This window comes from Vicugna pacos, chromosome 13, assembly GCF_048564905.1.
Source record: "Vicugna pacos chromosome 13, VicPac4, whole genome shotgun sequence".
Classification (NCBI taxonomy): domain Eukaryota; kingdom Metazoa; phylum Chordata; class Mammalia; order Artiodactyla; family Camelidae; genus Vicugna; species Vicugna pacos.
The window spans coordinates 64820528-64848489 of NC_132999.1; the positions used below are offsets into that span (position 1 = coordinate 64820528).

General features: G+C 60.7%; 1 protein-coding gene across 1 annotated transcript in view; it reads right to left on the reverse strand.

The window, feature by feature from the left end:
- The window catches only part of AJAP1 (adherens junctions associated protein 1), a 103042-nt gene that overhangs the window by 28119 nt on the left and 46961 nt on the right, over positions 1 to 27962 (reverse strand). The window contains exon 2 of the mRNA XM_072975863.1: positions 21789 to 22606. Coding sequence (XP_072831964.1) covers positions 21789 to 22606 — 818 coding nt within the window. The remainder of the gene's footprint in view (positions 1 to 21788; positions 22607 to 27962) is intronic.

Below are 27962 nucleotides of genomic sequence, written 5' to 3' on the forward strand. Positions count from 1 at the left end.
TCCATTCATCCATGCATGGCTCTTGAGTGACTTCCACCTTTTGGCGATTGTGAATAATGTTGCTGTGAACGTGGGTGTACAAACATCTCTTGGAGTCCTTGCTTCCAATTCTGTTGGGTGTCTGCTCTGTCAGAGGCTGTCCGCCTTCCCAGGGGAGGGGATCTGTGTTCTGCATGGGGACACCTACACTGGGGGAGGGCCTGGGGCATGGGGTCTGCATAGGGGGAGCCCTACTGCCTGGTTGATACCCAGATGCCAAGGGCACATGAAGAGATGCTGGACTCTGACAGGGAGGCAGGAGGAAACGTGCGTTTGGCCAAATGCACAACTCAGAGTCAGAGGTGAGGGCCACTGTGACCCTCGGGGCTGCGAGGAACAGAAGCCACAAGCACGAAAGAAGCTGCTGTCTCCTCCCGTCTTCAGATGGTTTCTTCCTTTAAAAACATGCTCTGAGGGTCACTTCTGTGCAGTGAGAGAACACGGGAAATACCAGCCAAGATGACTCAGTGGGAAGACATGAAATGCAAATTGATCTCTGCCTCTTGGGAGCCGATTTGAGAATCTGTTCAAAATCAAATTAACTTTTTGACTTCTCTCCCCTAGAAAGCTCGGAAGACAGCCATGAGACCACAGGTGAACACGCTCGCCAGGGAAGCACGGCAGCGCCGGGGGAGGAGTCATCTGGCTTCCAGGACCTGTCACCTGGCTGTGGCGTTGCCGGAGGAGAGCTGCTGTGCTGGGACCCACGGGCCCTCCAAAGCCAGCAGGACCCAAGGTCCGTGCAGGCAACAACGTTTGCTTGTCAGGCACCTTGGCTGGTTCCCTGTGTCATTCAGCTCCTAGTTGGTACCAGGAGTCTCAGGCTAGTGATGATGGAAAATCCGTCTCCCGTGCGATTCAGGGACAGACAGCTCTGTCCTCCCCACCTCTCTCTTCTCCACTGGAACCTGGCCACCCTAAAAGTCGTGTTTCTTCTCTTGTAATCTATCAGAAACGCAGTGAGACCCCACGCCAAGGTCCTTGAGACCCTGCAGCAGACGATCAGGGTGACCAGGATCCTGGACATGTGCCCCTGCCCTCTTCTGCCCCGCTCTGCCCACCTCCCTCCAGCTCGGCAGGTGACACACTGGCCAGCTCTCAACATCATCCTCCACCCCTGACATCCTCCAGCTGGGACTTCTGTCCTCATGGACCCGAGTCCAGTCACAGGGCTTCCGTGCAGGTCCTGCTCCACTTGGCTTCTCCTGCACCCCTGAGCTGGGACCCCTACCTGGCCTCCTGCCCCCATGTCCCCTCTCAACACAGCAGCCAGAGGGAACCCTGAGAACCGAGGTGAGAGCTCACTGCTCTGACCTTCCAGGGGAGTCTCCTGTCTCCGGATCCCCGGGAGCTGCTGTCCGTGGTCTGAATGCCCTGCTCCTCCGTCAGCTGCTGCACCTTCTGCCCCCGCACCGGTCCTCCCCCTGCTCTACGGACCCCGAGCTGTTTCATGTCACCCGCAGGGCTCACCCCTTCCACTGCTGCCCGGCGACCCCTCTCCAGCCACACTAACTCCCCTTGGAAGGACATTCCTCTTCTGTAAACTCTGCCGTGGCCGCGGTTTGCAATCACGCACTTGAGTGAATTCCCAGATAAGCCGCCTTCCTGGACCCCCACCTCAGGAGAGGAGGGCCCGCCTTCCCAAGGTGTCTGGTTTGCTCACAGTAGGTCTTGGGCACAGGTCGACAAAGATGAGAGATGGTGAAAGGCGTCTACGCAGCCAGATGGCCTCGACCCTCCTCTGCTCTGGGGCAGGCGTCCAGGCTCCGGGTCCCCCAGTCGTGCCACTGCAGGGGCTCAAGGACCTTGGCGTGGGGTCTCACTGCGTTTCTGACAGATTACGAGGGAAGAAACACGACTTTCAGGGTGAGGGAGGAAAATCAGTCCTTGGTACGGGCTGGCACCTCCGGAACGTAGGAGAGCCCTAACCAGCTCTTGTGACGAGGGCTTCGGGTCACCGCCTAGACCCAGCCTGCCTTGGGCTCGTGGCTTCCTCTTCTGGCCCCTGGGCGCGACTGGGATGAGCCGGTGGGTATTCCTCTAGCTCTGCCCCAGCCCAAGGAAACGGGCCTCAGAGAGCTGGGCCAGCAGCCAGGATCCGACCCCGTGTGACGGGACCAACCCAAACCACCCCGGGGCGACGCGAGCACAGCGCACCCCCCCCCGCCCCCCGCATCAGCGCTTGTAACGAACAGGCTCGGCTGGGGCGCTGGGCAGAGGCCAGCAGCAGCTGCAGCTCCCCTGGCCCGCTCTTTGGCTCTGCCTTCGAGCCCCTCCCCATCGGCGCCGTGGCTCCAGCCGAAGCCCCCGGGGGGGCCCACAAGGCTCTGTCCGCCTCCTGGCAGTAACTACAGGCAGGGGCAGGGCAGGCTCCTCTCAAGAAACAACTCAGACCATCCCCACCCTGCAACGAGCCAAAACGGGTAATGATCCACCTCCCCAGCCTCTGCCCCGACCCTCCCAAGGCACTGGATGCAGCAGGGTCCCTGCCTGACCAGGGCCCGCAAACTAGCCCTCGCAGGGTGACCCGCCCAGGCCTCGCTCTACACCCAGGAGCCCAGGACAGCCGGGTCCCCAAAGAGACCCAGGCGGAGCCCAGTTTAGCTGCACACCCCATTCAGAGGGGCTCCCAGACCTGCGACCCCAGTGCACACAGTCGACAGGGGACCTGAACAGGGGCACGCTCTTCATTTAAAAAATTTTCTGTCCGTTAACTTATTCGATAGATACACTGGGCCCGCGTGGCCACAATCACTCCGCAGCACGCCACGTGGAGGGGAGAAAGAAAGAGCCTCCCAGGGCTCCGCTCAGAGCGGCGGCAGGCTGACGGGGGTCGGGGGGAGGCCGTCCTATTCTGCAGCTCTTTCTGTAGATAAGCACAACAGGAAAGGCATCCTGCGCACTGCAGGGAGCGGTCGCTTCCGGCCACCGGGGATCAAAGGCAGATTTGTGTGAGGGGCGTGTCTGTGGCCGGGGGCTCCGGAGCAGTAGGGGGGGCGGGAGGGCGCTGCAGAGGAGGCAAGGCCCTGGGGAGGAGGAAGGCCCCTGGAGGCCACGTGTGAAGGTGACTGCTACCTTGAACCCAGTTAGGGAGCGTGGACTTTTCTCCTGGGCAGCGGAAGCCACGGGCGATTGTTGAGCAGGGGAGTGGCAAGGTCAGGTCTGGCCGTCCTGTGCCGACCGTTTCACAGAATGTACCGAGTGAGCTCCCTCGTAGCCCTTCCTGGGCGCCAGGCGTGCTCTGAGCACTTTGCAAGGACTGGCTCCTTCTGTCCTCACAACCTGACGAAGGAGGCATTTTTCGGATCCTCGTTTCCCCAAAGAGAAAGGAGAGGCTCGGAGCGGCCAGGCAGCTGCAGCAACTGGGCGGCGGAGCAGCTCCTGGACGGAGAGCCCGGACTTGGTTCTCTTCTCCTAAGCTCCGGTCCCCTGGATTGGCCGGCGGTGGTCAGGGCAGAAGACAGAATTAGAGCCTTTAGGAGGCAAACGGGGCTGAGCTGGACGCTGCGGGCAGGCTGCGAGGGGTGACAGGCTCCACTGAGGCAGGGCCCAACCCTGGGTCCCCAACTGGGACCCTTGTGCCGAACGTCACCCCTCCCGGGAATCACTCGTCTCCCAGCTCCCGGAAATGAGAGTCAGGAGGGGAGACAGGCCGCCGTCCCACTGGAAATGCCTTGAGCCCAAAATGCTTTTCTTGTCTTCTCCATTTAGCAGTGAGGACCCTCTGGATCCCGCTGGGGGCCGAGGGGGCCCCAGACCCACTGGGCAGTGCCCACCAAGGGGTCAGCTGAGCCCCCTCCACACACCGGGGCCAAGACCGGCAGCAGCTCGGACAGCAGGCGCAGACGTGCTGACCTGCGATGGGGACACGGGGGCAGCGGGCAGCCCTGGACCTGGAACCTGCACAGCAGGAGGTGAGAAACGCGCCCCGCCACCACCCATGCTCCTCTCGGGGCTGCCTCTCTCCTCCCTTCCCAGAACAAGGACAGCTTGTGCACCGCACGCAGCGCCACCCTGCGGTCACTCTGCCCAGTCGGACGTGGACTGAGATGTCCTGGCGGCCGGGCTGTCGTGTGTTTATTGCCTGGTTGCAGCTGGGGAAAGGGCCGGCCTTTCCCGCAGCTGATGCAGGGGTATGTGACGTCCCTCTCGCCTTCTGCCCCCTCCCTTTCCGCAGATGCTGGAGCTGCCTTTGCTGGGACCTCTTGGGACTTGCACCTCCTGGAGAGATAGCAGAAGCTGCCTCTGCGCTGCATTGTGAGCTGCTGAGAACTGGTCTGAATGGGTCTGAACAGAGAGGGCCGGCCAGGACCACACGGGGCGGGGGGCACTCCAGGCTTAGCCACGAGGTGGGCTGGTCCCACACGTGTGTGGGCTCAGAGGCCCGGGGTGCTGGGAACAGGCCTCTCGGCCCAGGCAGCACTGGGGTCAACCTCTGCAACTCCCCTAAACTCCTTAATCTCTTGTAGTCTCCCTTTCCTAATCTGGACTATATACTCCAAAGAGTTGTTGAAAGGAAAGAACATCCCTGACGCCGAGTTCGAATCTTGACTCCAGCTCTTATAGGCTGTGTGTCCTCGGACAAGTCACTTAGCCTCTCTGTGCTGTTTTGGCCTCCGCTGAATAAGGAACAGAGGTGTGTTCATCTCCCAGAGCTGCTGTGCATCTTACAAGGGCCCTGACTGACTGAATTCAAGCCAGGCACTTAGAACCCGGCTTGTAGTGAGCACGGAATGTATCTAATCGTTAACATTAAGGCGGGAGTTGCAGATCCAACCCCCCGCTCATTTCCTGGGGCTCAGCTGACATGCTGCTATCTTCCAAGTGCAGCTCCCTGGCTGGCACCTCTCTTCCTCCACCCAGAACAGGTGCCTGGGGTTCGGGAGATCTGCAGGTCTGTATGTGGATTTTCATTGTCATGACTGGAAGAGCCTTTTGCAAATCGCTCCCATTTTCCCCTGGGCTGAGCCGAGTCAATACTTGGACGTGATGGGTTATAAACACAGCTAATTGGAGGTTCGGTGAGGCCGGGCTGGGGCTGCACAGCCCTCGCGTGAACTGCTCCATTCGCACCCCACCCCCAATCTCCTTTGATCCACATTTCGTAAGGGCGTCTTGCCCTAGAATTATGAGAGCAGAAATCGGAGCAAGAATCTTCCGCGTTCTATTTCTGGCTCTGACACAGACGACTGCGTGTGGGCAGATCATAACACCAGAATCTTCTCCGGTATCTGGGAAAGAGCGCACGTCACGGTGGGCGTGCCCTGCCCCTGCCCTGCCCCCGAGGGGGGCAGGGGCTCAGCCCGGACCACCGGGGTGGGTCAGGACACGCGGGAACTTCCCCACGGGTCATGCCCGGTGGGTCCCCCGTGCTCGGGAGCAGGGTGAGCTCTTGCCCTGATCGCCTAGAACCGCGAGGCCCGGCCTCTCGGAACAGGGACGCCAGCTGACCCAGAGTCTCGGGTTCCCACCGGACTAGTCACGGGCTACCCAAGGACAGGAGACTGCTCTGTACTTGCGAAGGCCCCAGCTCCGATTGCAGGGCCAGGCCCTCGATACACTCTGGTTGGTTGAACAAATGAATAATCGAATGAATGGATGAACAGACGGGGTCCCCTGGGGCCACGTCTCCCTGCTGTGCGACCTGTTTCGACCCCTGGAGTTTGCAGATGGCGACTTCCAGGGCAGCCAGGGCCCTGAGTGAGCACAGGACGCCTCTCCCTCGTGCGGGCAGCCGGGAGGGGACAGCCTATTTCTGTAAAAAAGAAATCAAGTGAAAACCTGAGCTGAGCCCCATGGGACTCCGCTGCCTCCCGTGAGCCCAACTCCGCCAGAGCAGCAGGGAGAAGACGGGGCAGGGGGCGGCCCACAGCCCAGGGGCCAGGAAACCCCACGACGATTCCTGAGTTGAAAATAAGGGTTTGAACAGCTTTCTAATTACTCTCCACACTCACATGCGCTGAAATACCCAGTGGGCCGAGCCTAGAACCTTGCTAACTTCATCTGTGAGGAAACTGGACCAGAAGAGGCCACGGGCAGGAACCCAGGCTGGGATGGCGATCTGGGGAGGAAGTTCTCCGAGGATCTCTCGAGGACGCAGCAGAACGGTGAGTGCATACTCTGACTCCCCTGGAGCTCTAGCATGCGTCACCTGGGAGCCCGCGGAAGCCTGGCAGAGGCCGCCCCGCTTCACAGATGTGTACACTGAGGCCCAGGGCTCTCGGCCCTCGCCAGGTCCCGCGGGGGCTGGAGTGCAGGCTCACCCCTGCGCTGCTGCAGCTGAGCCGCTCCGCACCAGCCAGCGTCGGGCACCGCGGGGCGCCCAGCTAGGGGTGCCGCTATTGTTCGTGGAAAGTTCCAGCACTGTGGGCAGAGTGCAGTTCTGAGGGACCTCCCTCCCTTCAGAACCCTGGCCACGCACAGCAGGTTCCCAGGCCCAAGGACACGCGTGAAAGCTGGTGGACCACGTCGGGGATAGGCCGGCACAGCAGAACTGCGGGGCAGGGAAGCCCCTCTCCAGCATCTCTGTGCGCTTTCTCCCTGCATCCCCTTCGGGGAGGCTGGACCTTGCCCAGGTCAGCCACGTGACGCCCCAGCCAGGCCCTTAGACGAGATGGTATTAGAGCCCCCGGACCTGTATGCCCCTCTCAGTACACGGTGACCCCGACGGTCCCACCCCACCACACAGCTGCCTTCTCAGGGGAAGAGAGAGACACTGCTGTCCTTAACCCCGTGTGCCAGGGGCCCTCTGAGCAGGGTTCTGGCTTGCCCTCGCACCCCGAGAGGCCTGTGGAAATGGCCTCGTCGGTCCCTACAAGGGGGAAGGCACGCTCACATCCGCTCTCTCCCAGCAGAGCCCTCCCCCCTCGGGGGCACGCCCTATGGCCTTGCAGAGGCACTGAGGGCTCGCCGATGCCCCTCCCTGCTCTGTTATCACAGCTGAGAGGAGGAGGGGGCGTTCTGGCCTCCAGGGAGGGGTCTTGGGGGATGGGCAACGTGAAGAGGATTGGCTGCTGGTGCCAGCCCCCAGCCCCCGAGGCCCCTTCCTGGTGGGTGTCGAGGAGAACCCCAGCCCCCCAGGACAGATCGGATCAGAGGCAATGGGAGCAAAGGGCGCCAGCCCAGAGCCTCGTGGCTTCAGCTTTTCTCTAGAAGCTACCAGGCTAAGAGGCCACGGTGGGAGTGCCTCTGCCTTTGCCCCAGGCAGGCGGGGAGCCGCAGGAGCTAGTCCTTCTGGAATGCCAGGTGACCAGTACCCTGAGCTTGCTCCATGGGCCTCCATATGCCACCATAAGCTTTGAGGCCACAGTCCCTGAAACCACCTGCTTCCCCTTCCTTCTCAAGCGGTCCCTGCAACTCTGACCTGATATGATGACAGGCCGACCACGCCCACGGCCCCTTGGCTGGCCTGCCTCGTCCTGCACCCTTTCCTTCCACTGCCACTGAGGTATAATTGACAAATAAAGCTAAATACATTTAAAGTGTACAGCAGGATGCTTTGATATGCTGTACTTTGCTTAGCTCTTTGGGGGCACTTAAAATGCCAAGAGGAAGCTGCAGCTCTTCCCCGCAGATGACATCTTGAAGGAGCCTGAGCAAATGTCAGCTCTTCACTTACTTCCCAAAACAACAACAAGAAAATGTTCTCATGGTAAAAGCATCTGCGCTCTCTCCTTTTAATTTCGGAAGCTGAATCTATGAGCGAGACTCAGAAGAGATACCCAGAGAAGAAAGACACAGTCTCTGCCTAGAGGAAAAGGGGGAGTACAGGCACAGTTCGATCCAGCCGTGCAGGGGGACAAGAACTGCTCCAGCCCTGAGTGTGGCGGCGGGGCCGGTGGGTGGCGAGTGTCCCCTGGAGTGTCTGTTTTTCCCTCTGCACTTCTGGATGCCCGGCTCCAAGACGCACCTGACGGGCACTCCAGGAATGCCGTTTCTACGGGGGAGGGGGGCCCCTGTCCAGCAGATGTGGGCTTAGCCCTGAAGGGCAGGAGGGGCGGGTGCTCTCCTGCTGGGGGAGATGCATCTTCTCTTCCAGCTCTGGCCTGAAAGGAGGGCCGTGGGTTCTGCGGCGCCGTCTCCAGCTGCGGAGCAGCAGGCCCTGCGTCCGGCCTGCGGCCTGGGCTGGCAGGAAGCACAGCACCCGTCCCAGAAATCAACCCACAGGGACGACAAATCCAGCAGGAGAAGCAGTGGCTCGTGTTTTCGCTTTTCTTTAAGATTTGCAAAGATGAGACGAGAGCAGGAAGAAGGGAAGTGCCTCCCCATCGCCCGTGTCTTCTCCAGACGCCGGGCCAGGTGGGCTGAGACGGAACCCGGTCTCAGGGACAGTGGTGCTGGGCCCGCTGCTTCGACTTCTCTTCTGGTGTCTTGTAGACTCATTTTCTCCCCAAAGCCAAAGTCAACAACAGTAAACTTCACAAGAACCTCTGCCCTAAATGTGCAGCAGACTCGCCTCCCCTCCCCGCCACCTCATCTAATAGGATGTAACATAATCCACGTGTGGCCAAGGAAAATGTCCAGAAACTTCTGTTCTCAGGGTAAAGAGCCCCTTCCCTCTGCAGCCGTCTCACCAAACAGCCCCCACCCAAAGGGTTCGCTCTCGGGGGGCCACACGGACAGGAGGGAGGAGCTGTATTTGGTTGGCTATGGGGGGTGGGAAGAAGGGGGCACTTCTGTGGTTGAACTTTGTCCCCCAAAAAAGATGCTGAAGTGCTAGCCCCCAGGACCTGCGAAGGTGACCTTGTTTTTGAAAAAGAGTCTGCAGATGCAATCAGGTTAAAGATGGCAAGATGAGATCATCTTGGATTATCTGGGGGGCGGGAGGCCCTAAATCCAATGACCAGTTGACTTGCATCTCCCTCCAAAGCTATGCTGGAGCCCTGCCAGCCAGGACCTAAGTTTCCTTATTTGGAAATGAGGCCTTTGCAGAGGTAAGCCAGCTACCGCAAGGCCCAGCCCACATGCTCCTGCTGGCCCACCAGGGAGTCCTGGTTAGCGCGGTGACACCCACGGGACACCGACCTGGCCGAGGGCTCCTCCCCCCCGACCAGCTCCCCTGACGCAAGAAAAGGAAGAGCTGTCGGTATCGAGGTCCGGAGCCTGGCCATCTATTCACTCGCTGGAGGTGCTACTTATGGGTGGGCAGCCAGGACGGCCGCGCTTCTTAATTAATGACCCACCTCTTGGTGTTGATGCATAATTTATTCCAATGATTTTTCTCCTCCCAGGACACAACAGAATGACGAGCTCCCAGCTGGCCCAGAAGAGAAGGAGCAGGAGAGTAGGGGCAGCACCCTCGGGGTCTGCAGGCCCCATGAACATCAGGGGCTAACTCAGCGGGTGCCCAAGATGGAAGATTCCAGAAGCTTGATGCTCCTCTCCAAACTGGCCAGGGTGGAGGTGCAGGGCGTCTGACGGCCCACCTGGACCCATCACCTTAATGGCCATTATCCCTGCACTCACTTGTTCAAACCCACTTACTGGCATCCCCAGCTTCCAGGATGTAGTGGTCACCAAAGCTGCAATAACAAAGCACCAGGAGCACAGGGGCTTAACCCCACCCACTCATTATGTCAGCTTCTGTGGATCAAGAGCCCCTTGTGGCTTCCCTGTGTCCTCCACTGGGGTCTTACAGGCCCTGAGCTCCAGACGGCATCACTGCTCTGAGGCTCCTGGTACCCCTGACACCTGGGCTGTGTTCTCATCCGGAAGCCCGACTAGGGAGGGGCCTGCCTGTAAGTTCATTTCCAGGCATCAGCAGAATTCACATCCTCATGGCCATGAGACTGAGACCCAGCCCCAGTGAACTTACTCAATCCCTCTGAAACGTGGATTTCAGCAGCATCCTGAGCACAGAAGCAACTTTCATGGAATCTTCCATCTTGGGCTGCATTTGGCTGGCCTTGTCTCCTCACTGAGTTCTCCTCTCCACCTTGGTCCAGGAGCACCTCCTCCCCCAGCCCACCCTCCCGTGGGGTCTCTGTCGTCAGCTCCCATTGGAACCAGCCTCACTGGGCCTGTCACCTCAGCCCTGGCTGCAGACCTGGCCAGTCTCCTCTTCCCTGCCTGCTGGACAGGAGACGGCCTTGCTACCCTGGGCTCCCTGGACCCTTCTGAAAGAAGACTTTTCCACACTTGAACAAGACTTCCCTCCAGCAGGCCGCTGCCTGCACTCCGGCTGCAGGCGACCAGATAACCTTGGCCGAGCTGGGAGTCCCCACTAGCCTCTGCAACCTGGAGCCTGCGGGCTACAGGTGGCTGCATCCTCTCCTCCTAGACACGGCCAGTCTGCTGCTCTGGACATGAGCTGGAGTCGCTCCCCACACGGGGGAGACTGTGCACCCCCAGTAAAGCCTGGGCCCCAGAGGGAAGCGTGAGGGACTCATTTCTAAGTGTGGGTCCGAGTCTCCAGCAGGAGCAGAGCCAGTCCCGGTGGGGGTTTGAGCAGACAGTTGAAGGGTGTGCTCCAGATGGCTGTTTAGTGGCCCCAAATCCCTCCAGCCTCCGGCAAAGGCTCCCACAGAGCAGAAGCTGACTCCCGCACCTGGAAGGGGCTGGAGCTTGCATCCCCTTGGGGATGGAACGAGCACTGAGCACTTGGTGATGTTTTCCCAAGAACTTGTTTGACTGGGGCGGGCGGGAATTGCAAGGCCTGGAAGATGGGGCGCAGGGGTTGGTGCAGGGCAGCGTCTGGGAGGCATTCTTCCAATTCTGCTGACCCACTACATCACCAGGTGAGGACCCCAAGCTCACGTCACCACGGTGGGGGATCCCAGTCATGGCCAAGGCCAGTGGGGACAGAAGCCGGCTTGCACACTGGGGACAGCCCTCCCATGGCTCCTGTCTACACTTAAGAGAAACATCCAATTCCTCTTCTGCCCAGGACCCCCCTCTGCTCCCCCCAGGAAAGCTCCAGCTCCCGCCCTGCCCCCGCCTGCTCTTCCCACAACCAGTCTCCTGCCTGGAGGCCTCTGCATTTGGCCCTGGAAGGCTCCCCACCCACACCCCCCGAGACACCTCCCCGCCAGTCGGGCCTCGCTCACCTGCCCCCACCTCCACCAGAAGCGACCTCTGTTCGCCTGCTCACAGTCCCCACCTGCAGGCGCAGGGCCTCCTCTGTGCCCCCCAGCCCTGGTGGACACGTCCCCCTCGAGCTGGTGCAGGTCTTCCAGTGAAAAGGGGACGGTCCCTCACTGGGTAAAGCTGGGTTTCCCAGGCCCTGACTAAGGCCCCACTCTCTCCACCACCAGCCCAACTCCTCTGCCCCAGCAACCAAGGCCAGCCCTTCCCCAGCTCAAGGGCCCTGCCTCCCCGTATCTCTGTCCTCTCCCCACCGTGAACTTTCATCCTCTTCTGCACCACTCACACCGGCAGGCAGTGGGCCTTCACGCTCCCTCCCTAAAACAGCGAAAGTCCTCTGACACCTCTGTAGTCCTCTCCCCTCCCCGTTCCGGCTCCCCTGCAGACCAGACTCCTAAACCCTTTGTCTCCGCCCACTGCCTCCACTCGCCTCCCTCCCCTCTCCCCATAATCCTCCCCAGTGGGGCTCCTCACCAGGCCTCCCATCGCCCACACCTGACGCAGGACAAGGGGACAGTCACCTGCCCTCTCACCTCCCTTGCCTCCCGGGAGCCCTGACCCTTCCTTGTCCATGTCCTCCCCCTCCCCTTCCTCCTTCCCCCCTCCCCCACCCGCCCCCTCCTCCCCCTCCCCCATGGTGAGACCCTTCCTTCTCCTCTCCTTCCTCCTGCCCCTCCTGTCCCCCCACCATTCCTCATGCTTCACTGCCTCCCCGGGCCCCGTGTCCAAGCCCATCGCACACTGTCCACACTCTCCCCAGGTGATCTCAGGCGTCCACATCCAAACACGGGAGGGCTCCTGAGTGTCCACCCCAAGGCTCAGCCTTCCTTCCCCAAACTCGCAAACCCAGGAGCCCACAGACGTCCCACCTGGACAGCGACTGCGGCAGCTCAAGGCGACTCTGCTGAGCAGGGCCGAGGCTCCTCCTAACCCGTGCCACCCGCGACGCCTATATCAGCCAGACCCAAACCCAGAGGCCTTCTAGATTGCTCTTTCCCTCACCTGCCTACCAGATTTCTCAGCAAGTCCCGTCCGCCCCCGTCCTCCCGTCTCCGCTGGACTCCCGCCATCACCTCCGCTGTGGCCCCCCACCCACGGTCTGTCCTCCAGGAGCCTCTATGGGACCACGTCCCTCTGCTCATCCCAGGACACTCGGGGTAAAACCCAGAGCCTCAGACTGCCTCCAAGCACCTCAGGACCTCGCCCGGCCCAGAACCCTGACCTCCCCTCCCAGACCCCCTCTCACGGGACCCTCCAAACAGCCCTGACGGCACCCGTCACATCGCACTGTCTCCTTCACCTCCACGCTCCCTTTCCCGTCACTGCTTCCTTCTCATCACTGGGTCCTGGGGGCTGCCTTCCCGGCCACACCCACCTGCCCCGCCCGAGCGCCCTCTCCTTGGAGTTTCCTCAGTCGGTTTGTGCGGGTGTGTCTCTGTCCGCTGCCCCCGAGGGGAGAGGGACCGCGCGTGCGCTGCCTTCGGGTGGCGCCTCCGAGCCGGGAGCACAGGAGGGCTCAGGAAGCACTTTCCAGTGAGCGGGTGAGTGAGGGATGGAGCGCCAGGGGACACGGCCAGTGGACCGCAAGCTCCGACCCCGACCTGCCTGTGAAGCTCAGTTTATACAAGGCATTTTCTCCAAAGGAAGCTTCCATTTCCTCCCAGCCCCACTGCTCCCCGCCCCTCATTCCTCTCCAGCACCACGAGGGCTGGAGGAGGAGGAAGGACCTGCAGCCGCCGCAGGAGAAAATCCCCGGCCAGAACTAATGAAAGCTCCTCCCGCCGGAGTGAGCTGAATGGCCCGGCAGCCAGCCGTGCCCTCGTTCCTGGAGCCTGTGAATACAACCGTGTTCCGCAAACGGGCCTTTACAGACACAGTTAAGAGTCTCCCAGGGAGCCCTCCGGGCGACCACAGTGCGCGCTGAGCCCAGTGACAGGCGTCCCTGTAAGGAGAGGGGAGACGCAGGCACGGAGGGGAGAAGCCGCCAGCTGTGCAGCACCCGAGCCCCGGCGCTGCAGGGCCCTCGGGAGGGGGCAAGCCCCGCCCGCACCGTCATTCTGGGCTCTGGCCTCCAGAACCAACCGGGAGAGAGGCAGTTCTGTCGTTTTAAGCCCCCCAGTTTGCAGTGATTTGTTGCCGCGCCCCCAGGACACTCGGATGTGGGAGAAAGCTGGCCCTTTTGTGGGAAGCATGCAGGTGACGGAGAGGTACGGGGCTCCCCCAGGTGCGAGGCCGCCCCTGGGATGTCTGGGACCAGAGCAGGGATTCTCGGGGGGCAGGGGCACCTTGCAGTCTGGAGTCGAGCCTGGCTGTCATGATGACTGACATCAGTGGCGTGGGGCCGGACGCTCCCCGCCCCGCAGTGCACAGGACAGACCCGCTCCTCCACGGGCGGACGGCCCTCCGCCCTCTGTGACTTCGAGCATCCTGACGCACGTCTGGGCTCCAAACGCTCTGAGCCCACGGAGCCTCCTTCACCCCCAGGGACAGACGCAGAATATTTTTTGCGTGGTTTTAAGAAGCACCGACGTTTCCAGGAACTCAACCACCAAGCACATCGAAAGGAGGCTGCAGGCTGTGTTATTTTTGTCCTGAAGGTCGAAGAGGGCTGTCCACTGTTTCAGAAAGTCACCTGCCGTCCAGGCCCAGGGGACACACCCGCCTTGGCTCGTGTTGGTCACGGCACCTTCCTGGTGAAGCCCGGGGTGGGCATGAGCCTTTCACGCCTCATTACGCCTCCCAGGGAAGATGGGCCCGGATCAGCCTGTCGTAAGTCACCTTCCTTTGTGTTTCCGCTAAATCACAGTCAGGGCCCTGCACGGGTTTTCAGATAAACTGGTATCGGCAGGTTACGTTGTCTATGAAAAGACGCACTGAAAGTGAATCAGGGGGCACTGCCAGTGTGTGTTAGGAACTCGAGCCCTGGGTCGGGGCGGGTCAGGAGGCCTGTGCTGGAAGCTGGCCTTCCCTCTCTGCTCCTCGGCAGCCTCCGCCCAGCCCAGCCTTCTCCAGCTGCCTCTGTCCCCGGAGCCCTTCCTCCTGCCCTGTCGCCACAGAGGACACTGGCGCTCTCCTTCCTGCAGAGGTGGGGACAGAGAAGGGGACCCAGCTGTGTGCCTCTTAGAGGCTCTGCCCTGGGTCCCAGGACGTACCCCTGGTCCCAGTCCCGGCTGGGGCCCGGGCTGCTGGCCTTTCCAGACAGTGGGTGAAATCACACCACATGGGTATCTGCCCTCCATGCACCTTGCTGTGGGCTCTGCGGGCGGAGAGCCCCCTGGAGCTTCCTGAAGGCCAGGAAGGCTCTTTGATCGTTGGACCTCGCGCATGGGCCGGGGCGTTCCCAGTGAGGACCGTGGTCTCCTCTTAAACTTGGGCCCCCGCTCAGGATGTCCTGAAGCCTCAAGCAGGGATGTGTGGTGGGGAGGGTCCCCCGGAGCCACAGAAAGGGCCCTGCTGGGGGTGAGGAGCACTGGGGCCAAGCCCACTGGCTCCTGATTCTCAGTGTCAGCACCTCCCTGCCCCCCAGGGTGGGTTTGAGAACACGGGGGGTGAAGCCAGCTGGGAGCCTGGGCCACTCATGATGGGTGGTGGGCAGAGGGGACCCTGGAGACAAGCAGGCTGTCCCCGTGCAAAGGATGCTTTAGCTCACGACCTCCCCCAGGACAGTGCCCCACCACCCACACGTAGGGGCTGTGGGCGTGGCTCATTGAGGGGTTCTGCTGGGTTTCCAGGGGGTAGTCTGACGCCCAGAGCCTTCCAGGGCAGGTGGAAGTCACAGAACAGCTAGACCAGTGACAGTCAGGCTCCCACGTGTCCTCGTCCCAATACCTTCGAGGGAGAAGCTGAAGGACACAAAACAAGCAGCGTCTCCCAGCGCCTCCCGGCACCTCCCAGCACCTCCAGGCACCTCCCAGCGTCTCCTGGCACCTCCCAGCGTCTCCTGGCACCTCCCAGCACTGGCACCGCGCCATCCCCCGGGGAGGCCACACTCGGAGGGGCTCCCTCACTGCTGCCCTGGACCCCTGCCAGCTCCACGCTCCACCGGAGTGGACACGGTCAAGTCTCAGAACAGCCATGGCAGGTAAGGAAGCCGGGACTCCCCAACGTCACGTGCGCAGTGGAGGCCACATCACTGGCCATCGGCTGGGTGGCCAGGGCCTGAGGCAGGTCTGGGTCAGATGCTCCCCCCCGCTGGTCCCGGCTCCGTCCCCTACAAGCCCCGCTCACCGGCCACCTCGGCCAGGAGATCCTGAGCCCCTGCTGCAGGCGACGGAGCATCCCTGCCGCTGGAGGAAGCTCCCGCTGAGAAAAGCATCCTCCTCCGCTACCACCACTCATCACCCCCGACGACAGACTTCAAGGCGGAGACTGGACCTGGTCGGGAGCAAAGACCCAGGGCCTCGTCCTCCCCTCTGACCATGCAGCCCGGCCATCCCGCGTCTGCCCACGAGCGGGCCTGAGTCTCCGGGATGGCGGGGGGCTCTGCGGGGCCGGAGTGCCACTGGGGCCCGATCTGCTGCGAGGGTGAGGACGGGGTCGCTCCTGCCAGGTGTATCCCCACGGGCCCTTTCACAGCAGCCCCATCACGCAGGGCGGCTCGCGGGCAGGGGTAGGGGGTGGGGAGGCACATCTCACCCCAAACGGCGGCTCTGAAACCCGATCCCCAGCATCCGCCAAGCTGGCCCCAGAGCTGACCTGTGCCTGGAGCTGCTGGGCCCGCCGCCTGGGCCCCCAGCTGGCAGGCTGACATTGGAAGAGGTGGAGGTCCCCAAGGACCTCCTTTCGCTGATGACAAAACAGGCAGGGGAGCAGCACCGAGGTCATCTTCCTGATTCTTGGAGGAAGGACATGGGGCCTCACGTGGTCCTGTGTCGGGTCAGAGCCGCATGAGGGGCCTCGAGGGTTTTCCCTTCCAGTGCCTGTTCTAGAGGGGAGAACACGGTCCTGGGGTCGCCTCCCGGCTCCCACTGCCAGGCAGGCCTCTGGGCGTTCAGGGGCGCTGGCCTCGCCACCGTGCTGGGAGCTCTCCGCCCTCCACCCACTCCCCGTCTCCCCGTCCTCTGCATGTGCGCACCCTCCCCGTCCATCAAAACCGGGCCTCGCTCACCCCTCCTCCCCGACCCGTTTCCAGAACAACAACTGTGCTCTCGCTGACCTCGCATGGTGACACTCCCTCTCGCGTCCTTAGCTGTCACCTGTCTCTTGTGCAAGCACGTGGCCTTCCCTGTCCGGCTTTCCCAAAGTGATTTTTAAGCTCCTTGGAAAGAGGGCAAGATGTTGGGGGAGGTTCCATCCCCTCACCGCCCCCTGCTGCCCCCACCCCGAGGTGCAGCATTTAATGTCAACTAAGGAGTGGACGGTCCGCTGCGCAATTGATCAGAAGCCAGAAACTCTAAAACCAGTTCTAACACAGTCAAATAAAAATCCTAAAAATGATGTTCTGTCTAATATTTAATCTCAACGCTCAGAATCATTCCCCCGTGAGTGGATGAAAACCATAAATTTAATCCACCGTATGTCAAACAGACCTGTTAGTGCTGTAACCGTGGAGGGGAGACTCCCTCCTCCCCGGGCCCCAGAGAGTCGGCAACCCCCCAGCACCCTTAGAGGACGCCAGCTTCCAAGGAGGGAAGCATCAGCGTGGGCCCCATCCTGCGTCTCCCGAGGGCCTGCTGAGGCCCGCGGCCCAGCGGGGAGAGGGGGCCCGCAGCTCCAAGGCAGCAAGTACACCCGGGCAGGCGCCAGGGTTCTGCACGAATTAAACAGCCTTCCGATCGCAACTTCTCTTAGAAGGAGCGTGAGGCCCTGGGGGAGACGAAAAGCTTAAGAAGCACTAAATGCAGTCAGGTGGAGCAGGAAGGACGCGCAGGAAATAAAGGGAACCGGCGACAGAGTCATCTCCAGAAGCACCCGGCCAGCTTCAACGAGTCAGAGCTCATTTATCCACTTGGTGTGAACACAGCTTTGATCAGCAAAAGCAGGGATGCTCTCGGAGAGGCTGGATGCGTCCCAGAGCTGTCGGCAGACACACAGGATCCCGCCTGTGGCTGTGACGGGTCCCCACCTGCAACCACAGCCCGCAGGACGAGCCACACCACATCGATTCCGAAAGTCCCAGCTCAGACCCCAAAGACCCCCCTCGCCGCCTGCAGAGTGTAGGATGCCTGGGAAAGCGCCTCGTGCTCGTTTGTTCATTGATGCTCTTACCTCAATTAAGCCACTCAAAATTTTTGAAGTTCATGAGTCATTTGCTTCGAATATCTTTAAATTAAGGACGGATTCATTTCCCTGGCAGCAAACACCCAGAAAGTTAATTAAAAGGGGCTCAGCATTTAAACAGCCATCATGGCTTTAAGCAGAAGGGGAGGGGCCCGTGCCCCTGTTACATCAGCTTCTCCTGCTTCCCCTCCCCTTCTCCCGGCATTTGGAAACTAGTCCATCCTCGTGGGACTTGAGCCAAGGTCTCTCCACTCCCTGTTCAGGTCAGCTGACCACTGGGGCGAAAGAAGATGACAGCAGCCTGTCCCACCACGAGGACGCTGAAGGCCCCCTACTGACAAGGACAAAGCAACTTGGAAATCACCCTTGGAGATGCATGAGTGGGTTCCAATGTAAAAATTACCAGGCAGAACCGGGATGACATTGGAGCCATCGCATCCTTGAGCTGCTAGGTGTCACAAATACGTGATTGATCTAAATGGGGACAAACCCTGAATGATAATGGGGACCTTGGCCCCTCCTGGGCAGGACACCTTCTCAGAGTTGTGAACACTGGCGTTGGGGACAGCACCGGACGGTCTGCACCGGCTGAATCCCAGGGGCCAGTTTGTAGGGTCTAGGAGTGTCCGGTCCAGGAAGTCTTTACTGAGCACTAACCACGCGCCCGGGGCCCAGGAGCTCCTGCGGCAGGCAATCGAGGGGACTGAAACCAGCTGGCTTAGATTCCCCGCAGCTCCCTTTATGAGGTTTAAGATTAAAGCCCAGGAAACGACTTTCCATTTTTCTCCTGGGAGACACTGTGATTCCAGACTCAGAACACGACCAGCAAGGGAGTTGTCACAGGAGGACAATGCTCCGCTGTGGGGAGCCCTCCTCTCCCGACCTCAGGTGAACTGCTGACCGTCCGACATTCACCCTCTGCCAGCACCTTGTGAGGCTGGAACTCAACGCCCTGGTGAACCTGAGCCAGGTGATTTTCCATCCCAAGCAGTTCCCAGCTAGCGTCACTGCTCGGAGCACCAAGGTCAAGGATGAGGGCACAGGACCTCATCAAATGACCTCACCATGGAGCAGTAAATGGAGCAGCAGCCTGGTGATGCAAATCATCACAAAGATAACAGTCATCACTGTCGTCAGCACCACCATCACCATCATCACGACCATCATCACCATCACTGTTATTCCCACCATCATCACAACCACCAACATCACCACCACCATCACCACCATCATCACCACCACCACCACCACCATCATCACCATCATCACCATCATCATCATCACCACCACCACCATCATCACTATTATTTCCATTATCATCACCATCACCATCTTCATCATTATCATATTAACAGCAGCCACATGTATGAAGGAGCTATTATGTGCCAGGCACTGAACACCTGGCACGCACTATCTCACTTAATCTTTACAACATTATGAGACAGTTAATTCTATAATTTCCACCAAGGCACAGAGAGGAGCAGCGAGCCACCCACGCTCACACAGCTAACACAGTGAAGCCAGGAACTGGCAGGCGGGCAGCGGCGCTCTTACCCACCATGCTAAAACTGGGAGAGACTTCTCAGCCTCTTTACTTGCAGGGTGATTCCTGCAGGAGGGGCCCTTGGATAATTCTGGCAGCTATTCCATATGATGTTAGCGCCAGAGGGATTCCAGAGGGCCCCCGCTCACCGGCCACCTGCCCATTCTATGCCCACCAAGGCCTGTGCTACGGACAGACTGGAAAACACAGCATCCACATTTAAACATGTCTCTACAGAAACAAAGACAACTCTCTAAATCTGATTGCAATGATACTTTTTTGGACAACAGAGCTAACTTAACAACGTCTTCACATCACTTCCTAAAACCTTCCTTCCTGATTTTTTAGGGGTGCTCCCAGCTGTGAGGGGGCGCATCTGGGCCTGCTGGCCCTGACATCGGCTCCCTGCTCTAGGAAGTCACTCTCCCTGGGTGTGAAGCAACTGGCTCGGGGGGCAGATCTTTAGGTGCCAGGCCTCGTGTTTTGTACTCAGTGTTGATTAACTGAATCCTCGCAGCGACCATCTAGGAGAGAGGTTTCTGAGCTTTGTGCTGATGAAAAAAATGAAGCCAGGAGAGAAGAGAACTGTCCCAGGGTCACCGAGCGACACGCAGCCGAGCCCAGGTTCACACGCACCCCTGCAGCCTAGAAACACACCGCTCACGTGGCCAGCACAGCCCCCAGCCCTCAGCTCAGGGGCCCCCAGGACCACCCTGGCCACCCTAAGTTCTGCCCGAGCAGTGTGAGTGGAGGCCGTACTCCACAAGGAGCTAGGGACCCCGGTCTACGTCTGAGGAGCATGAACCCTCAGGAGCCCGCTCAGGCCCTCAGCGCCCCGGGGCGTGGGTCCCGTAGGCAGGACCAGCTGAGCGTGGACGGACCCGGCTGGGGAAATCATCGCAGCACTTCCTCTCTTCCCGCCCCCTGAGCCGGCGTCGGCGGGCCGCGGGCTGTCCCTCCTGAGCGTTCAGCATCGCTTCCCAGAATCAACACTCCTCTGCGTTCAAAGCAAACACACAAATTTTCCCCCCTTTTAAACTTGTTGTGCTAAACAAATGAATCTAGCACCAGATTAGATTATGAAGAACCATAAATCTTTTCAAGATAAGCGTCTGTCATGTTGGACCGGCAGTGGCCAATGTACTGTGAATTAATTTGCTAAACCTTATAATGCCGGCCCGGGCATTTTACTTTAGCCATAACAAATTTAATTCGAAATAAATGGGAGCTAGTTTGCTCAGCCATGTCTGTACAGTAAGTGACGTATGCAGAGGAGGTGGCAGCAAATGAAGGCAGCGCTAAATTCTATTACAGTGATGGCTTGTGAGTTTATTGAGATAAAAACGAATGCTTTGTAAACCGCTCTTGGAAGCCTGGCACAGAGATGTCACACAGGCTCTCTGTGTCTGTAGATTCTGGAAGGAGGCTCCGTGGGAGACGGTGGAGGTGCCGCCCCACAGACCCTCTCCAGTGATGCTCCCGGCCCCCGGCCCCCGGCCTGAAATGAAGCTTGGGTTTGCTTCCACAGACACGCTGCTCTCTAGGGAAGAGTTGCTCAGAATAAAGACTGCAGGTCTCTTGTCCGGGTGCAAGAAGGAAGTAGATCAAAGAACAAAAGCCACCCACTCCACGGAAACCTGCCCGACTACTGACCACAGCCTGCCTGCCGGCCAGGATGCAGGGTCTGGGGCACCCGCAGCATGAGCGGGACAGTGTGGCAACCCGGCTGCAGAGGGACCCTGAGGAGCCGTTCTCTTCTGTCCCCTGGGTTCTGAAGAGGACCCATGTCGGGCCCAAGCCCCGCGGAAGAGGAGAAGCAAGCTGGGGGTGGAGGAGGCGGCCCGGGGTCCCCACCCCTTTGTGCTTATGCCCTGGAATCTGCATCCTATTTTACAAGTCAGCAAATACGGCCCCTTAGTCTAAGGTGTGCACGCACAGATCCAATCTGTGAACCCGGGAGTCAGGCTGGGGCGTGGGGCCTAAGGGTGCCGGAGGAGGCTCGGAACACAGGGGACCGGAATGCTGTGCCATCCGGCTAGATTTCAGGAGCAGAGCCCAGCCTGAAGCCGGGTGCGTGCTGGGGGGTCACAAGTGAAGGGACAAGCTTTGGCCTGGGAGGTTTTCACGTCGAAGCAATTGGAGGGTTACAGGAGGAAAAAGAAACACAGAGGAAGCTGTGGTAGATATGCTGAGGCCAAGACGCGCCAATTGTCTACATGCAGCTGGAATAACACGGGCAGAAGAACCAAAGCCATTCGTCTGATCTCCGTCCTCCAAACACCTCCTAATCCATCTTGTGGGAAAAGATAGCCCAGCCTGAGTCAGTGTGCAAAGCCTCAACTAACACCGCAGGGAGTTAATTCCTCCTGATGCCTGACCTCAGTCTTTCCTGCTGTTTAAGGTCATTCCTAGTTCTGAGCCAGTCCGGCAGTCGCCCCTCATAGGGTCACACCCTTGAAGGTTTCTGAAGAGGCCACACAGCCCTACTCCATCAGCAGATGCGCCCATGTCTTACTCCCGAGCTGGCCCAGGAGAGGAAGTTCTGCCACAAAGGACACTGTGGCTCTGTGTCTGGTGGGGCTCAGACACCCCTGACCCAGGCCTGGCGGGTACAGGGTCCACTTTCAGGCCACCACTAAGGAGAGACTCTCTCCCTTCTCCCTCCACCAGACAGAACAGCCTAGCCCCTCCCTCTACAGCACAACCCACGTGTGCCAGGGCACACCCATGGGCAAGTTCATGGACACACAGCACCCCGTCTCTCCCTGAGGCGCCGTTTAGGTTCCACTGTTGGGGATCGGGGGGTCCCACCAGACAGCATCTCCCGGGCACAGCGCAGCGTCCCTTCTAAGCCCCACCCCAAAGGCCCCCCCAAGCGGACCCCGACCAGAAAAGAGGTGCGTACCTGAGGTCTCCCCCAGAACCCGCGGGGGCTTGCTGTCTTTGTCACTGTCTTTGCTGGGACTGGTGGAAGTCTCCGTTGTGCTAACCCCAACCAGGATTCTACTCCTGGGGTCCAGGGGCTCGGTGACCCCTTGAGTCTGCAGCGTCATGGAGGTGGCCGTGGTGGCGGTGGCGGTGGTGGTGGCAGTGGCCACTGTTGTCTTTCGTGTTTGGAAGATGGAGACCGTGGTGGGGCCGTAAATGCCCGGAAATGTGTTGGACTCCAGGGCCTCCTCCTCCCCTGTGGGCCCCCAGGCAATGAACTCTGTCTCCGTGGTGGGCCGGCTGCCGCGGAAGTCAAAGCTGTTGAAGCCGACCCCCTGCAGGTGCCTCCTTCCCCGCCTCAGGAGGGCCTGCTGGTCCGAGGGGGCCCCGCTGCCCCCCACGGAGGACGAGGACGGGGAGGAGGAGCCCAGGGAAGGGCTGGATTTGGCAGCGGCTGGGGGCTTGGCCAGCCCCCCTTTGGGCGCCAGAGCGGCCACCTGGTCCCTGGGTCTGTGCGCCCGTCGGGCCCGGACACCCGGCATCTGCCCGTGACTGTAGCCGCGCTCCACGCGGGGCGGGCGGGGGCTCCACACGGGCGCCGGGACCCGGGACGGCTGCCCGCTTTTAAAACTCCACAAGCGGGCCGGCCGGTGGGGCGGCCGGGGCAGGAGCCGGAACTCGGGGCCCGGGCCCAGGGCCTCACACGACGGCAGGTCCAGGACGAGCTGAAACATGGCTATGAGTATCCAAGCATGGCTCCCCCGGGAGCAGCCGGGCCAGCGGATGGGCGTGGAGCTGCGTGGGGAAGAGAGAGGACAGTCAGTGTGGGCTCCCCGGCCCCCGCCCGGGCCCGCCCCGCCTCGTCCTGAGCGCTGACCCCAGCTCCGCAAGGGGAACGAAACCCTTCATCAGTGGACTCCAAAGGCCAAGTCAAGTGTGGCCGGCTGATCAGCAACGCAGGAGCGGCAGCCCTGCCGCACGTGAGCCGGTCCCCGGCCGGCACGTCCCGCCTCCTCCGGGGAGCCTGCCCGCTCACAGCTCCCCGGTGACTGTGACGGGACTCTGCTGCCCGGGAGGGAGGGGAACCGGGTCTCAGGGCCCCTCCCCACCCGTCAGCTGGAGAGACGACCTCACAGGCCTTCCATCCCCGCTTTGCTTTGGCCCAGAATAAAACGGGAGCTCCCAGAGGACACAAGGGAGGAAGGACAGGGCCAGGGACAAGGTCCACACCCAGGATCTGGGGCCCACTCTTCCCTCTGGGTCACAGAAGCCTGGGGCCACGCCCCAAGGTCCGGAGGGACAGAGGTTGCAGCTGGTGGGGCTTCACGTGGGTGGAGCACAAGGCCCCGGCGTCCACTGCTCCGGGCCAGGCCCTGCGCTCTGCAGACCGCACCTCGTCTCTCAGTCGAACATGCGTGTTTCACAGCAGCCCCGTGGCCTCCAGTGCCACACACGTACACGGGCGAGCGTCTGACTTTTGGCCTCCTCCAAACCTCACTCAGGGGAAGGAGACGTGCTGTGGAGAAGCTGCAAGTCCACAGGGCACCGCCTCTGCCCACGTGCTTGCTCTGGGGACATCTCTGCTCCCTCGATTTTTCTCTGGGGGGAGCACCCTCTGCAACCCGATTACCCACCTCCTCAGGGCGGGGAGGCCAGAGGGGAGCATCCCGCACCGCGCAGCGAGGGCAGTGGGGCTCAGCGCAGGCTGGGCCCAGGTGACTCCCGGGCGTGGCAGGTAAGGATGCCATGCATGGCAGCCACATGGAGGGTGTGCGGACCCGGCCCACGCGCCCTCCCACCAGCGTAGACGATTGAGGCCCAGGGACCAGCGACAGGCACCTTCAGAGTCAGAGCCTGTCACTAACATCACGTCTGAAAATTGACATGAAGGCAGAATTTAGGGATGGGGCTGGGCATGTTTGGTTCAAAGGTGTCACGTGACTTTAAAAGGGACTCAGCACATGTGTGCGTGTCCCTGAGAGAGTGTGTGTGTGAGTGTGTGCCCCCCGCTCTGCAGCCCACGTGCTCGGTGCAGACCCCTCTCTCACTGACACTCGGGGGCACGCTGTCCCCGCCGGCCATCGGCAAGTTGAAGGAAGAAACACATACTAATGAATCCCCAAGCACTCAGGCCCCGGTTCTTTCATAGGGAGGAAAGCGCTCTGCTGCAGGAACTGGGAGATGCTCATCATGCTAATGCCTCAGCACCGCATGGCTGCCAGGGCGCAATTTCTCTGCAGCCAGCTGAGCTCGGTGCAGGGGCTGTGGCCCCCCTGGCTGTGCACGGAGAACCACCCCCCACCGTGCACACTCTAAGTGTGGCTCCTCTGCGGCCACAGTGGCTCCATGAAGGATGGATGGTTTAGGACCTCAAGCTCTCCCACCTCGCTGCACATCTGGACACGAGTCCAGCCCTCAGGGGACTGGGGCGCTGCTTCCAGCAGGTGTGCTGCTTCAGCCTGGAGGCTGCCCTTGGCCACCATCAGGCACCATGGGGCTTCCCAAGCACCACCAAGTACCACTGAGCCCACCACGCCTCCCCGGGCCTCACCAGGCATCTCCAGGTCCCACCAGGTCCCACCAGCTCCCACTAGGCCTCACCATGTATCCCCAGGCTTCACCAGGCACCACAAGTTACCACCACCTCACCAGGCTTCTCTGGACCCCCCCAGTCACCACTAGGCCCCACCAAGCACTACCAGGAACCCCCAGGTCTCACCAGCTACCCAGAGACCTCACTGGGCACCACTAGGTACCACAGTCACACTGGGCCCCACAGGCCCCGCCAGGCCCCACCGGGTCTACCAGGCCCCCGCAGGCTGAACGAAGAACAGCCACTCACAAGCCTGCCTGCCACCAGTACCCGGAGGACCAGCGCCCCAGGAAATGAAGACAGCGGCACCTCAGCCTGGCCGGCCCGCCCCGGCGTACCTTCACACGAGGCCGCCTCTGCCCTGTTCCCCAGTCGCGCGCTGTAATTGGTTAGCATAGAAATCCCTCTTTTCCACGCCACCCAGCTGTTACGCAGAAAAACCATCCAACTGCAGTTGGTGGTGGGGAGAGTCTGGTTCATTCTTCCTCTTCAAGGCCTGTTTGTCCCTCTAAAGTGGTGGGTTTGTTCACAGAGGGAGAGTAAAGCGGGCAGGTGAGCAAGTCGGGACAGAAGCCCCACCACCCGCAGCCCCCGGACCGGGAGCAGGGACGGCCGCCCTCGGAGGGAGGTCTGTGGCCCGGCCTGTGCCCTGCAGGGGACTCCCGGTTGGTCTCTTTACAAGGGTCAGATGCCCCACATCCTGTGCTCCGTCACCAGGCCTGCTGCCCCCCTGCCCGATCTGGTCCCTCCTGGACTCGCGTGGGAGCGTCCTGGGCGAAGACGCACTGTGGTTTTAGGGGATTCAGCCACATCCGCAGGGACCACGTAGGCAACAAGTGATCTCTGCCCTCGTCCCTCCAGCTGGTCCAACCAGGCAGGACCCCAGGAACACTCTGCCCTCCCCTCTCACGCTCCTCAGCACGGGGCTGGGAAGCCCCCAGATCCAGACCCATTTCACAATTAAGAGGTTCTCCAGGATCCACTCACACATCTTCTTCCCTGGTGTGGGGGGCAGCGTCTGGGGCGCTGTCGGTCGTCTCTCAAGATGGGAGAGGACCCCACACGTGGGCAGGGACTGGTGACACCACTAACCATCAGAGCTGGTGGTGACACGCCGAGAAGGCCAGGCCATGGTGCAGGCTGAGGTGGGGCGGCCTCCCCCCAAACTCTGAGGCATCCACAGACCCCTAAGGAACGTGCCTCCACTGCAACCCCACGGGGACGGCCACCAGCAAAAAAGCCAGACACATATGCTGCCTAAAAAAAAAAAAAAAAAAGCCGGACACTTCCGAGTGCCGGCGAGGCTGCGGGAGACGGGGCGTCTTGTGCACCGCTGGTGGGAATGCGGAATAGTGCAGCCATCAGGCAGCCTGCAGCGTCCTCCAAGACACAGGGTTCCCAGCAGATCCAGGAATTCCAGTCTCGGGGATGAGCCCACGTCCACACCAAAGCGGGTACGTGACACTCATGGCGCAAAATTCACGGCAGAAGGAAAGGAAGCCGCCTCAGCGTCCTCCACCTGATGAGGGGTCAAGAACTGTGACCCCGGGGCGGGGAAAGGTATGGCTCAGAAGCGGGGCGTGTGCTTAGCATGCGCGAGGCCCTGGGTTCAATCCCCAGTGCCTTCACCAAACATTAATAATAAATGAATGAATGAATCAATGAATGAATGAATCAGTCAATCAATCTAATCCCCTCCCCAAAAAGAAGGGTGGCCCCTCACCGCAGTGGAACGCTACTTGGCCGTGAGAAGGAAAGATACTTGCTACCGTGGGGATGAACCTTGGAAACACTCAGAGAAGCCAGTCACATAAGGCTCTGTGTAGTTCGAATCCACTTACACAGAACGCCCAGAATCAGGGCGGGTGGGGGCGGGGCCTGGGGGCGGGGGACTTTGGGAGCCACCGTTAGTGGTTACGCGGTTTGCTTTAAGGGCGACCAGACTGTTCAGGAGTTAGTAGCCGTGGCAGGTGCACAGCCTTGTGGATGCATCACAACCATGGAACTCTACAGTTTAAAGGCGTGAATTTTAGGGCGCATAAATTAGGTCTGAAGAAGCATTCGAAGGTGCGGCGGTAGTGGACAGACTGACTCAGGTGCGCCGCGCTGCATCCTCACTCTGTTCCCCGTCCCTAGAAGGTGGGAGGGAAAAAGGATGCTGGGGCCAGAGCTGGCCTCTGCAGCGAGTGTGCAGCTAAGACTTCAGATCCGTCCACACGCTCCTCGCCTGGGTGTCTGGCTGCGGCGTCTACACCCTGGGCAAGGCGGGCCCCGGAGGGCACCCCCGCAGTAACCCAGACTTTCAGACGAAGCAGCAGCTCCGCCAGCCACCCCACCGCACCGCTTCCAAACTGGGAGCTACGCTCCACCTCACTGTGTTCTCTAGTTTGCGGCTTGCTTCTCTCCCTGTTCAATTTTTATTGAAATCGGTTTTCCCCCAAGAACAGTTTAATAAGATTCAACAAATTGAGATTCAATTCGGTACCTTCTGTATGTTTTCTTCTCCGAAGAAAATCACTGTCAGTTAAGAGAGACAAAGACATCTCCACTGAAGGGTGTACTTCTCCCCGAGCAAGGGGTCTGCAGGGCTGCCCCCTGCCAGCAGCCGGCGCCCGCTTGCCGGAGCCCTGGGGCCGTGAGACTCAGGGCTGGGCCGGAGGCTGCCACCGGAGCCCTGGGGCGGCCTGGCCCCAAGGCCACCTTGAGTTCCAGGATGAGACGGGACCTTGAGGGTCCGACGGGTGGCCAGTCTGTCTCCGCACCCCATGCACAGCCCCGCGAGAGATGACCGAGGAAGACCCCCACCCCCGCACGCCCGCCCTGGGGCTTGTCCGCAGCCGGTGCGGGGGACGAGCCACAGCGGGAAGAGCTCTGAGGCTGGCCCGGGTGTGGGCTTGCTGCTTGCGCCCCGGGAGTCACAGGTCTGCGTCCTTCCGGGAGACGGCTGGAGCAGGCGGCCCTGAGGGCTCCTCGCCCCCTAGGAAGACGAGTGTGTCTGTGACCCACCCAGATGGCCCCCAGAAACGCCTCCGAGGACGGAGGTGGCGCACACGCCGATGCGCTTCCTCCAGGACAGCTGGTTCAGGGACGTCCGTGTGCCCATGAGGGCGCCCCAACACCCCTGCGGATGAGGGCGGCCCCCCACATGGGGCCCGGGACCCCGGGGAGCCCCCGCGGAGCCTACCTGCCCCCCCCCCGGCAGGACCCTGTGTCCAGATGCCTCTCACTCCCACTCCACTTCTGTTGGTTTGTTTGCTTAAATAAGCTTTTCAGGTTAGGGTAGGTTTAGATTTACAGACAAACCGCAGGAGGGCGCAGAGTCCCTGTGCGCCCCCTCCCCGACGTCCTGAGGTTCACAGCCTCCCTCCCTCGGCTGAGTCTCCTAAAGCTGAGGGAAAGCGCGGGTCCACCACCAGGAGCCCGGTTCCATACTTCATTAGGATTTCGCCAGTTTTTTCTTCCAGGATCCCGCTCGGGGCACCACGTGACAGCGGTCATCACATCTTTTCGGGCCCCTCCCGGCTGTGGCGGCTGCTCAGACCTGCTCTGACAGCTGTG